The 13607-nt window shown below is 50.9% G+C and overlaps 1 protein-coding gene across 1 annotated transcript in view; it reads left to right on the plus strand.

Moving 5' to 3' along the window:
• Positions 1 to 774: 774 nt before the first annotated feature.
• Positions 775 to 13607, plus strand: part of LOC140387018 (tricarboxylate transport protein, mitochondrial-like) — a 39728-nt gene continuing 26895 nt past the window's right edge. Inside the window, exons 1-5 of the mRNA XM_072469995.1 lie at positions 775 to 945; positions 5039 to 5146; positions 5270 to 5369; positions 8657 to 8795; positions 12419 to 12503. Coding sequence (XP_072326096.1) covers positions 786 to 945; positions 5039 to 5146; positions 5270 to 5369; positions 8657 to 8795; positions 12419 to 12503 — 592 coding nt within the window. The 5' untranslated portion in view covers positions 775 to 785. The remainder of the gene's footprint in view (positions 946 to 5038; positions 5147 to 5269; positions 5370 to 8656; positions 8796 to 12418; positions 12504 to 13607) is intronic.

Genomic DNA, 13607 nt, shown 5'->3' on the forward strand with positions numbered 1-13607 from the left:
CGGGATGGGCGGGGCTGGGCTGATGGGGGCGTGACCGGCGGGACTGGCTCGCGGGGCGGGTTTGACGCGGGGGCGGGGATGGGGCGGGGCTGGCTCGCGGGGCGGGGCTGATGGGGGCGTGACCGGCGGGGCTGGCCCACGGGGCGGGGCTGATTGTAGGCGGGACAGCCGGGGGGCGGGGCTGATTGTAGGCGGGGCAGGCGGGGGGCGGGGCTGATTGGGGGCGGGACAGGCGGGGCTGAGTCGCGGGGCGGTGCTGATGGGGGCGGGACAGCCGGGGGGGCGGGGCTGATGGGGGCGGGACCGGCGGGGCTGAGTCGCGGGGCGGTGCTGATGGGGGCGGGACAGCCGGGGGGCGGGGCTGATGGGGGCGGGACCGGCGGGGCTGAGTCGCGGGGCGGGGCTGATTGGGGGCGGGACAGCCGGGGGGGCGGGGCTGATTGGGGGCGGGACAGGCGGGGCTGAGTCGCGGGGCGGGGCTGATTGGGGGCGGGACAGCCGGGGGGGCGGGGCTGATTGGGGGCGGGACAGGCGGGGCTGAGTCGCGGGGCGGGGCTGATTGGGGGCGGGACAGCCGGGGGGGCGGGGCTGATTGGGGGCGGGACAGGCGGGGCTGAGTCGCGGGGCGGGGCTGATTGGGGGCGGGACAGCCGGGGGGGCGGGGCTGATTGGGGGCGGGACAGGCGGGGCTGAGTCGCGGGGCGGGGCTGATGGGGGCGGAACCGGCGGGGGCGGGGTTTATTTTGGCGCCGAGTTTGAGGCGGTTTGCATCGGGCCGGGCCGCCATGTCCGGCAGCAGCCGCCTCTCCACCGTCAGCCCGCGGCGGCTGGGCGGCGCCTCAGAGCCGGAGCGGACCTCCCGCCAGAGGCTGCGCTGGGCGGCGGCGACAGCAGCGGGAGGCGACGTGAAGACAACCACCCACCCGCTGAAGGCGATCCTGGCAGGTGGGGGGGGGGTTTTACAATAAATTTAAATTTCCCAAATATTTTTTCCCAATTAATAATGATCTTTATTAATAATAACCTTTATTGTCACAAGTAGGCTCACATTTACACTGCAATGAAATTACTGTGAAGAGCCCCTAGTCTCCACACTCCGGCGCCTGTTCGGGTACACCTTAAACTGTATGAGGCTGAGCCTTGCGCACAAAGAGGAAGAGTTCACCCTCCCCAGGGCATCTGCCCACGTCCCCTCCTCGATCACCTCCCCACGTCCCCTCCTCGATCACCTCCCCCCAACTCCTCCTCCCACTTCCCTTTCAACTCCACCACCGAGGCCTCCTCCTCCTCCTGCATCAGCTGGTAAATTTCCGAGATCTCCCCCCCCCCCCCCCCCCCCCGAGAGCACCCTGTCCTGTACTGTGTGTGGCAGTAGCCGTGGGAATTCCACCTCGTGCCGCCTGGCAAACGCCCTTAGGTGTTCCCCGGGGGGAGCCCGTACTTCTCCAGCTCACCCAGGCTCGCCAACTTCCCGTCCACAAACAGGTCCCCTAACTTTCATATGCCTGCCCTGTGCCACCCTGAAAACCCTCCACCTGTTCTTCCTGGGGCGAACCGGTGGTTCCCCTGTAATGGGGTCCACGCCGAGGCCCCAACTTCCCCCCCCCCCCCCTATGCCGCCTCCACTGCCCCCAAACTTTGAGGGCCGCCACCACCACCGGGCTCGTGGTATACCTCCTTAGTGGCAGTGGTGTCGTTGCCAGCGCCCCCAGACTCGTACCCACACAGGATGCCGTCTCCAGCCTCTTCCATTCAGCCCCCTCCCCTCCATCACCCACGTGCGCACCATCGTCGCATTGGCGGCCCAGTAGTACCCACAGAGGTTGGGCAGCTCCAGCCCCGCCCTATCTCTACTCCGCTCCAGGAATACCCTTCTCACCCTCGGAGTCCCTCGCGCCCACACAAACCCCATTATACTCCTGTTAACCTGCCTGAAAAAAGCCTTCGGGATAAACACGGGGAGGCACTGGAACAGGAACAAAAACCTTGGGAGCACCGTCATTTTGATTGACTGCACCCTACCCGCCAAGGACAGCGGCAACGCGTCCCACCTCTTGAACTCCTCCTCCATTTGCTCCACCAGCCTTGTAAAGTTAAGCCTATGCAGGGCCCTCCAGCTCCTGGCCACCTGGACCCCAAAATATCTGAAGCTCCTCTCCGCCCTTTTTAGTGGGAGCTCGCCAATCCCCCTTAATTCCAGAATCATATAGCACAGAGGGAATGCTTGTGTCTGCTCTTCAAAACCGAACAGTGCATTGCTGAAAGGATCTATAGGCGCCTGGTCAGCACAGTGCATATAATTCACTTGTGAAGGTGTCTTTTGTTTTACCCCTGATTCCGATTGCAGCATTCCTTTCTGAGGGCACAGTAAATGCCCCTTATTGGGGCAGTTTTAATCTGCATCTTGCTGTTTTCGTTGACGAGAAGTGTTTGCTGCAGATGTAACTCTCCTCCTGCCACCTCCACCCTGTCCCCAAAAACCAACCATCATTCTGTGCATGCAAAATTCACCCTAAAAATAGGAAGTCAAGCCAAAAGTTTAGTCTTCAATACATGTGTGCAGTGCTTGTCCGTTAAAATTCTTCTTTCTCCAATCTATATCCGTAACTTCTGTTTGTGAGATAGTAATCCCAAACATAAGGCTCCTTGATGGTATTTCACAATAAGCTTGCAGTAATTCAGGGCTGGAACTAGGGTGTGAAAGAGCAATTCTTGACTGTGGTAATGCACTTAATAAAGAACCTGTCGATTTAAGTTTTTTGTTTTTCAAGAAGTTTACAAAAATAATGAACATTCATTTCTCTGGTGATTTAATAAAATGTGATCAAATGAGGATTAACAGCACTGGAAATAGCCCAGTGACTTTGTGAAATTAAAGGGGTTTGTGTTTTGCTGATGCACCTTTTTTGTAGCTTTAATTCCTGTCTTATGGCCCCCAATCTCCTGCATGTCCCTAGCTGTCCAGGACCAATGAGAGTTGGTGTACCATGTCTGTGTGATCTTGAGGCAGTCGCTGTTGGGACTTAATGTGAGGAAGGAGCAGGATTCTTGTGGTCTACTCTGGGTGTTTGCTTGGTGCTTAACCTGCAGTTTCTCCAGGTATCTGACATTGAAAATAACATTAACGCTCAAATGAAAGCAAAATGCTGTGGATGCAGGAAATCTGAAACAACAGAAAATGCTGGAAAAGCTCATGTCTGGCAGGATGTGGCGAGAGAAACAGTTAATGTTTCAAGTCCATTTGACCCTTCTACAGAATTCTGTTTCTCCACAGATACTGTCAGACCTCCTGAGTTTATCCAAATTTTCTGTTTTTATTTTTGAGAATAATGTTCCCCCTTCATGGCTTCTGTCATTTGGATTAAAACCTAATATTGATTTATTGCAAGGCACTAAACTTGTGTGGAATATTTTCAAACCAACTCGCCTTTCCTGACTCTCCATCTCAACCCATGGACCTGCGTCACTGATCCACAATAGTAGACTCAAAGCTGGCTTTTCCCTTTACCTTTTATCCTGAGTGGTGCAACCATTTGGGTTGAGGTCGGAAAACTCCACACAGCTAGAATTTGGGATGTGGTTGAGAAAATGAGAATCCACATTTCATGTGCATTAGGGAGCTTTGTATATGGCATAACTCACTGCAGCTGAAGGTGGTTGCTATTAGTTTCAACCGAGTGATGGTCCGTTTGGCAGGTGATGCTACCAGATATGAGATGAAGAAGGGTTTTACATTTGTAACCTTTTGGACTAACAGAATAGATGAAAATGATCACTGTGGTTCTGTAAGGTTCTACCTAAGGATATTAAGATGTATTGGGTTGGTTAAATATGCATCAAGGGGGGCAGCACGGTGGTGCAGTGGGTTAGCCCTGCAGCCTCACGTCCCAGGTTCGATCCCGGCTCTGGGTCACTGTCCTTGTGGAGTTTGCACATTCTCCCTGTGCTTGTGTGGGTTTCGCCCTCACAACCCAAAGATAAATTACCACTTAATTGGAAAAAATGAATTGGGCACACTAAATTTTTTTTAAACGGTATGCATCAAGGGTAACCATGATCTCCCGAAGCCTTATCGCCTTGTAGAGTTGAAGCATTTTCCAGTTATCCATGAAGTTGGCCAATGGTCATCTTTTCTTCTGACTACATGAATTTGCTTTTCCGGTGGTTGGGGAGTGGGGTGGAAGTGTTTGCACAGTGGAATGGACAGAGTGGACATTGAAGGGCTGATGGCTTTTCTTACTCTTTCTGTGTGTTCTTGTTTGCCTTAATTAGACAGTTGGCCATCATTTCCAAGATCCCTCTCCAGATTATCTAGGAGATTCACTAGGTTAATCCCAGAGTTGAAGGGGTTGGATTACGAGGAGAGGTTGAGTAGACTGGGACTGTACTCGTTGGAATTTAGAAAGATGAGGGGGGATCTTATAGACACATATAAAATTATGAAGGGAATAGACAGGATAGATGCACAGGTTGTTTCCACTGGCGGGTGAAAGCAGAACTAGGGGGCATAGCCTCAAAATAAGGGGAAGTAGATTTAGGACTGAGTTTAGGAGTAACTTCTTCACCCAAAGGGTTGTGAATCTATGGAATTCCTTGCCCAGTGAAGCAGTAGAGGCTCCTTCATTAAATGTTTTAAGATAAAGATAGTTTTTTGAAGAATAAAGGGATTAAGGGTTATGGTGTTCGGGCCGGAAAGTGGAGCTGAGTCCACAAAAGATCAGCCATGATCTCATTGAATGGTGGACCAGGCTCGAGGGGCCAGATGGCCTAATCCTGCTCCTAGTTCTTATGTACACAGAGGGAGAATTCAGAATGTCCAAATTACATAACAGCACATCTTTCGTCACTGTGGGAGGAAACCGGGGCACCCGGAGGAAACCCACGCAGACACGGGGAGATCGTGCAGACTCCGCACAGTCAGTGACCCAGTGGGGAATCAAACCTGTGACCGTGGTGCTGTGAAGCCACAGTGCTAACCACTGCCGCCCTTTCCTTTTGTTTAGTTTGTGTTGCTGACATCCATGTTTGTCTGGTGCAGGGGGACTGGCCGGAGGAATCGAAATCTGCATCACCTACCCCACCGAGTATGTGAAAACCCAGCTGCAGCTAGACGAGCAGGCCACCCCCCCCCGGTACAAGGGCGTCAGTAAGTACAACCCCCTGCCCCCGCGGCCCCCTCCCTCACTGTGGTGCTCCACCCCCCCTTGTGGCCCCCTGCCCCCTCGCTGCCTCCCTCTCCCCGGAGTTAACAATCTGCTCTCTTTGCCAGTTGACTGTGTCCAGCTGACTGTTCGGGATTACGGCGTTAAAGGTTTGTACCGAGGTCTCAGCTCCTTGATCTACGGTTCCATCCCAAAATCAGCCGTCAGGTAAGAGAATTAAACACCGGTTAAGAGATGGGAAATATGGAATTGGGGCGGGGGGGGGGGATCAGGAAAGAGCAGGTTTATGGACATGTTTAGTGTCAATGATATTGTCAGTTTTATAAAGTTGAACACTGGGTGTCCTTGTTGCCTGATGTTTTGGTTCAACGTAATGGGAAATTTCCATACAGAACATAGAAATAGAATACCTGCCGTGCAGAAAGAGGCCATTCGACCCATTGAGTCTGAACCGACCCTCGGACATTGTACCATCCCCCAAGCCCACGCTCAGTGTCCAGAACCCTACACAACCGTTGGACACTAAGGGGCAATTTAGCATGACCAGTCCACCTAACATGCACAACATTGGATTGTAGCTCAAAATAGGAGTAATTATAGGCCATTTGGCTATTCAATAGGATCATGGCTGAACAGATGGTGTCCTCCACTCTCCTGTCTGTTTCCCCACCTGCCCTCATAACTCTGTTGGGTTGTTTGATTCCAGCTGAAGCCTTGTCTGTCTTCCCTCCCCCGACCTCCTGTTTCTCACGCCACCGAGGACCCGGATTTGATCCCGGCCCCGGGTCACTGTCTGTGTGGAGTTTGCACATTCTCCCCGTGTCTGCATGGGTCTCACCCCCACAACCCAAAGATGTGCAGGTGGATTGGTCACGCTAAATTGCCTCTTAATTGGGAAAAAAAGAATTAGGTACTCTTAAATTTACAATAATAATATATAAATAAATCAAAATGTTTGTGGGTTGAGGCCACTTTGGGCGATATTAGTGATTTTTAAAAATTAATTCCTGGATGTGGGCGTCGCTGGCTGGGCAGCATTTATCACCCATCCCTGAGGGCATTTAAAATTCAAATGCGTTGCTGTGGTCTGGAGGTTTTCACGACAACGGTTTTGTGGTCATTAGACTTTTAATTCCAGATTTTTTTTTTGTTTATTGAATTCAGATTTCATCGGCTGCCATGGTGGGATTTGAACCGGGGTCCCCAGAGCATGACTCTGGGTCTCTGGATTACTAGTCCAGTGACAATACTGCTATGTCAGTGCCTCCCTGATGGGAATGTTAACTTGGTTAGATGAAATGTAATAATCTTTATTATTGTAACAAGTATGCTTACATTAACACTGCAATGAAATTACTGTGAAAAGCCCGTAGTCTGTACATTCCGGTGCCCGTTCGGGGACACGGAGGGAGAATTCAGAGTGTCCAATTCACCTAACAAGCACCTCTTTTGGGATTTGTGGGAGGAAACCGGAGTAAACCCACGCAGACTCGGATAATGTGCAGACTCTGCACAGACAGTGACCCAAGCCGGGAATCGAACCCGGGTCCCTGGTGCTGTGAAGCGACAGTGCTGACCATGTGCTACCGTGCTGTCCTTTGTGTTTGCTCCCTGGTTGGAAAGCTCATTAAACAGCAAATGCAAGCTGCTGCATCCTATTTCACACGTTGCACCTTCACTTTACTATTGTCCTGTTTAAGCTAATTTCTGGTCAGGAAAACGGACAGCCTTCTAACTAGACTGGAGGTGGTTACTGCATCTTGCACCTGATGGCAGTGTTTTTGAAAACCTCCTCTTCACTGCAATGTTACAAATCATAGTGTTTCCAACACAGAATGAGGCTACTTAGCTCATTGTGTCTATGCTGGCAATAAAGAGATATATCCGGCTAATCCCACTTTTGACCTATAGCCATGTAGGCTACAGCACTTCAATGCATGTCCAGGGTCTTTTTAAATGCAGTGATTGTTTCTGCTTCAACCACCCTTTCAGGCTGCGTTCACGCAAATTAGGAGGATGTCCCTCAGTCCTTTTGAGCCTGTTCCGCCGTTCAATCACATCATGGCTGATCTGACTAGCTGTAACTCCACATTTCCACCTGCACCGGGAACTTATACACCTCCAAATTAAATCTCTCTCAGCCTCCTATGTTCTGTGTAAGGGTCAAAAAGGAATGACTTGCATTTGCATAGTTCCTTCCACATCCTCAGAACATCTAAAAGTGCTTTACAAAAAAAAGTAGTCAATGGATTGTAGGGTAGTATGGAATTCACAGCCAGCTGTAACAAGCAACAATGAGATAGTGGCATAGTGGTATTGTCGCTGCAGTAGGCATCCAGACACCCCGGGTATTGCTCTGGGGACCTGGGTTCGAATCCCACCACGTCAGGTGGGATTCAATAAAGTGCTGATCATGAAACCATTGTCAATTGTTGTAAAACCGACCACTAAAGTCCTTCAAGGAAGGAAATCTGCTGTGACCATAGGTAAAACCTACCAGGGCCTAGCTTTTAGGCCTGACTAAAATCAGACTTTCTACCAACCAGAATTTCTGCTGTTACCTTATATGGGAACAGGTAATGTGCGGCCCCCACCACCAGAGATGGGACAACTAGGGCGAGACATTGGCGCAGTGGTTAGCACTGCTGCCTCACGATGCCGAGGACCCGGGTTCAATCTCGGCCGCGGGTCACTGTCTGTGTGGAGTTTGCACATTCTCCCCGTGTCTGCGTGGGTCTCACCCCCGCAACCTAAAGATGTGCAGGTTAGGTGGATTGCCACGCTAAATTGCCCCTTAATTGGAAAAAGAAGAATTGGGTACTCTAAATTTATTTTTAAAAAAGAGATGGGATACCGGGGATGGGCTCGGGTGTCCTGTCAAACGGTCGTCAACCGGATCATTGGATGCTGAGACCTCCTCCCGATGCATCATTGGCAGAAAGCCAGAGGAAATGACAAAAGGGCGCAAAGGAAGGGGGATAAGAACAGGCACCCGAGGCACATCAGCAGCGAAGACTCGACGTGGGAGGTGACCATGACCAGACCAGAGAAGGAAGGAAGAAACTGCCAGCGAGAGCCACCTTCGAGAAGACTGATCAGAGGAACGCAGTGATCGAATCCATAGCCCTACCAAGCCATCTTTGCGGGTAGTATAAACTGATCGTGGAGACCTCTAGAGTGTACTCTGTGGGTAATTTACGGGTTAATTGTGTTAAGTAAATATTGTTGAACTTGGGTTTGTGCTTTGTTCTCATTAGTGAAGACACCTGGGTAAAACCTTTTGAATATCTGAGGTTTTACAGATACAACACTCCAGATCCGCAGCAATGTTGTTGACTCTCGAATGCCCTCAGTTTAGGGGCAATTAGGGATGGACAATAAATGTTGGCCCAGCCAGCAACGCCCATATTAATAAATAAAAGATAAATGGCACTCCCACCATGTTTGATGTTGTCTAAATGATCTTGTCTGTCTTGCCTTTGTTCTGTCCTCAGGTTTGGAATGTTTGAATTTCTGAATAATAGGATGATTGATGAGAGGGGGATGCTGACTATGCGGCGGAGCTTCCTGTGTGGCCTGGGAGCTGGGATGGCAGAAGCTGTGTTAGTTGTGTGTCCCATGGAGACGATAAAGGTAATGAAATGACCCCTCACTGTGGGCAGCAAATAACCCAGGGTCGGAAGTGGAAAAGTCAATCGGAGAATGACGGGATGGTATTTATTTGGAATCATTAACAAAAGAACATACCCTGACATTTGGATTATTCCAACCTGGGTCCTGAGCGCCGTAATGCAGCAGTGCTAACCACTGCGCCACAGTGCCACCCTCCCTGCCAGATATGTTCAGATCGTGTGCAACTATCGCCTCCGAATCATGAATGTGTGTGCCTGCTCTCCTGGCATCATGCGTGACAGCTACATCCTGGGGCACTCTGAGATCCCTGTTGTCTACGAAGACCACCCAGGATGACAGGTTAGCTCATGTGGGGGGGGCAAGGGGTACCCACTGAGGACATGGCTGGTGAAGCCAATGCGGAGGCCTGAGTCTGAGACAGAGCCGATACAGAGGCTTACACTGCCACCCATGCTGTCATTGAACAGTGCATCGGGCTGCTCAAGATGCAATTCTAATGCCTTGACCGCTGTAGTGGTGCCCTGCAGTATACCCCCAGAGGGTATCCCGCTTTGTGGTGATTTGCTGTGCCCTCCACAATCTGGCACAGCAGCGGGGTGATATGCTGGAGGCAGAGGGACATGCTGCCTTGCCTGGGAGGAGGTGGTGCGCTAGGAGAGGCTGGAGGACAACCTTGAAGAGGAGTCAAAGGATGGAGGACAGGCTGCGGCTGCCAGGAGGCAATGGGAGGCTCACATCCTCTTCAGATGAACAAAGAACAAAGAAAAGTACAGCACAGGAACAGGCCCTCCAAGCCCGTGCCGACCATGCTGCCCGACTAAACTACAATCTTCTACACTTCCTGGGTCCGTATCCCTCTATTCCCATCCCATTCATGTATTTGTCAAGATGCCCCTTAAATGTCACTATCGTCCCTGCCTCCACCACTTCCTCCGGTAGCGAGTTCCAGGCACCCACTACCCTCCGCGTAAAAAACTTGCCTCGTACATCTACTCTAAACCTTGCCCCTCTCATCTTAAACCTATGCCCCCTAGTAATTGACCCCTCTACCCCGGGGAAAAGCCTCTGACTATCCACTCTGTCTATGCCCCTCATAATTTTGTAGACCTCTATCAGGTCGCCCCTCAACCTCCTTCGTTCCAGTGAGAACAAACCGAGTTTATTCAACCGCTCCTCATAGCTAATGCCCTCCATACCAGGCAACATTCTGGTAAATCTCTTCTGCACCTCTCTAAAGCCTCCACATCCTTCTGGTAGTGTGGCGACCAGAATTGAACACTATACTCCAAGTGTGGCCTAACTAAGGTTCTATACAGCTGCAACATGACTTGCCAATTCTTATACTCAATGCCCCGGCCAATGAAGGCAAGCATGCTGTATGCCTTCTTGACTACCTTCTCCACCTGTGTTGCCCCTTTCAGTGACCTGTGGACCTGTACTCCTAGATCTCTTTGACTTTCAATACTCTTGAGAGTTCTACCATTCACTGTATATTCCCTACCTGCATTACACCTTCCAAAATGCATTACCTCACATTTGTCCCGATTAAACTCCATCTGCCATCTCTCCACCCAAGTCTCCAAACAATCTAAATCCTGCTGTATCCTCTGACAGTCCTCATCGCTATTTGCAATTCCACTAACCTTTGTGTCGTCTGCAAACTTACTAATCAGACCAGTTACATTTTCCTCCAAATCATTTATATATACTACAAAGAGCAAAGGTCCCAGCACTGATCCCTGTGGAACACCACTGGTCACAGCCCTCCAATTAGAAAAGCATCCTTCCATTGCTGCTCTCTGCCTTCTATGACCTAGCCAGTTCTGTATCCACCTTGCCAGCTCACCCTTGATCCCGTGTGACTTCACCTTTTGTACCAGTCTACAATGAGGGACCTTGTCAAAGGCCTTACTGAAGTCCTAGATGCTCCTAGGACAAGGCTGTATCTGTCAGCTGGACACCCCACCCCATTTCCTCGTCCCATCCTCGTCCCATTTCTCTCTCTTCCCCCCCCCCCCCCCCCCCCCCCCCCCCCGCATCATACTGTCCCCCTCCCTGGCCACCCTGTTCCACCCTCCCAAGATGGTGTTGCCTGCACTCGTGCAGCTGCCACTGCCTGCCAGGCAGTGTTGGTGACCCCGCTGCTGGTACTTGACCCCCTTGGGGGAACGGGGTGTCCCAGCTCTCACTGATGGTGCCGAGGAGCCTGGTCAGGTCGGCATCGCCAAAGCGAGGAGTCGGTCTGCGTATGTTGCCTGGGAGTGAGCTGTGAGGGAGTGAATAAAAGCAACTCCCCTTTGTTAGTGGCAAGATGCTGAGGCGCAAATAGAGCGAATCAGACGGTGAGGGAGCCAGTAAGGGAGAGATTCACGTGGGGGTTCATTTGTGGGAGTAAGTGTCGTTGAACACGGGCTGCGATCTCCCCAGCACGGCTGCCGGCAAACGCCCTGCCAAACATGCCCGTAAACACACTTGGGGCGCGATTCAGCATAAATAATTCTCAGTCCTTGGGTGAGTTTGGTGGCTTTTTCATGAGTGAGATCCAGACCTGTATTCACCCACACAGTCATTTAAAAAAAAAAAAATTAAGGGGCAATTTAGCGTGGCCAATCCACATAACCTGCATATCTGAAACCCACGCAGACACGGGGAAAATGTGCAAACTCCACACGGACAGTGTCCTGGGGCCGGGATTGAACCTGGGACCTCAGCGTCAGTGTCCTCATGGACAGCAGAGCTAACCACTGTGTCACCGTGTCCGCCCAGCAGTCATTTGTTTTTTGGGCCTTGGAGTTTCTCCCTGGTTCCTCGGGGATCAGGGAATTATCATGGTGCCTTGATACGTAAGAGAGCTTGAGGACCCCCTCACTTGAGGGCAATGCCCCCCCCCCAAAGTGAGGACACTATACCGCGCTGTCGCTGAGGACCCCGTCCCCTTTTGGGCCCCCCTTTCAGCGCGGGTGCGGCAGTTGACTCATGGATGCCGGGTGAAAGCGGAGTTGGGATATTTAATGAGCCGAATGGCTAATTTAAATGTCATTATCTGTGCATGATCCAGATGGTGCTGGGCAGAGCCCGGTTTGCAGCTCTGGCAGAATTTGTCCTTGGTGCCCGGCTCTGAGTCTGGCTCAACAGGGCTGAAGCGTGCCGTGTGCGCGTTATAACTCTTTTTAGACATTCCCGAGATGCGTGTGTCATTGGTCAGACAACCATTTGTTGCCGATTCCTAATCGCCCGTGCGAAAGTGGTGGTGAGCTGCCTGCCGCCTTGAATCGCTGCAATCCATATGGTGTAGGTACATCCACAATGCTGCTCGTTGGGAATTCCAGTCCAGGATTTTGACCCGGTGAAGGAACGGCGATATCATTCCAAATCAGGATGGTGAGTGGCTTGGGTGGGAACTTGCAGGTGGTGGTATTTTCATACACCTGCTACCCTTGTGCTATAGAGAGCACAGGTTTGGGATGGAGCATTGGTGAGTTGATGTAGTGCATCTTGTGTAACATGTGCTTCCGTCCCCATATGCTGCCCTGTATACTACAATATGACCCATGTCTCTTGCCTCAATCCCTTTGTTCATTGTTGAAATGAATTTGAGCTCTTTCCCTTTTCTTATTTTCCAGGTGAAGTTTATTCATGACCAGAGCTTGCGTATCCCCAAATACCATGGGTTTTTCCATGGTGTCCGGGAGATTGTTCGAGAACAAGGTAGGCCCCTCTTCCCTTGAATGGATCAGGGGGCAAGATGTGTGACTCAGCAAAGAGCAGGTTTGGGAGAATGGTATGTATGTTCTCAATTTCAGAAAGATCTTGGTGCTTTTCATAAAGCCTCAAATCCCCTGAGGGAGTAGGTCTGTCAATTGCCAAAAGATAACGATATGGTAAGCAGTGCGAGAAGCTCGGACAGTCTCCAGTTGTTATTCATTCTTGCGATACGGGTGGTTCTGGCAAAGCCGTATTTCCTGCCATCCCTAGACTCTGGGGGTAAATGGGATTAAAGGTCAGTGTAATGTGTGACCATAATCACTACTGGGGGCTGATGGGTATTAGTGAACCAGCTGATGGCTTTTAATCCTCTTACTGAGTCCAGTTCCACGGCTTGTGTGGCACGTTGTGAAAGTATTGTCCAGTGCCAGCGCAGTTGCACTAATACAACAAAAGCAAGATACTGGAGATCTGAAATATAAAAAAAAGTGCAAGAAAAACTCAGCAGATCGGATGCCATCTGGAGAGAGAAACAGTTAATGTTTCAAATTGAGTATGGTGTTCTGACGAAGAGTCATTTTTGGGTTCTACACATTGGCTCTGTTCTTCCCTCCACAGAATATAACCTAGTGTGAAATCTAGGTGGTGAAGGATGGAACTGGAGCCAATCTTTGCACACTTTAATAAGCCTTTATGTCACATTTATGCATTGCAAGCATGCAGCTCCTCACCCAACAGACCACCGTGTCAGTCTGTTCTTGGGAGCGCAAGTTAATACCCACCACCTCCATACAATTAAATGTTATGGATACACAGATAACACACTTTTTTTCCTCCTCTTCCCTCAGTCGCCAAAGTATTCTCTACTGGATAAATTGCTAATTCAGGGTGAGCTGGGGGGAGGGAAGATTGCTAATAATTTATGGGTGGCTGTTGGAAACGGAGGAGGTGCCAGTGGAGGAAATAAGGAAATGGGTCGACGAGCTGGGGATCGAGCTCTGGGTGAATTCGACCTCACCCTGTGACAGGGTGAGCCTGATACAGTTTAAGGTGGTGCACAGGGCCCATATGAGTCGGTTCGCATGAGTGGGTTCTTCCCCGAGGTTG

The sequence above is a fragment of the Scyliorhinus torazame genome, chromosome 12, assembly GCF_047496885.1.
Source record: "Scyliorhinus torazame isolate Kashiwa2021f chromosome 12, sScyTor2.1, whole genome shotgun sequence".
In the NCBI taxonomy this organism is placed as follows: domain Eukaryota; kingdom Metazoa; phylum Chordata; class Chondrichthyes; order Carcharhiniformes; family Scyliorhinidae; genus Scyliorhinus; species Scyliorhinus torazame.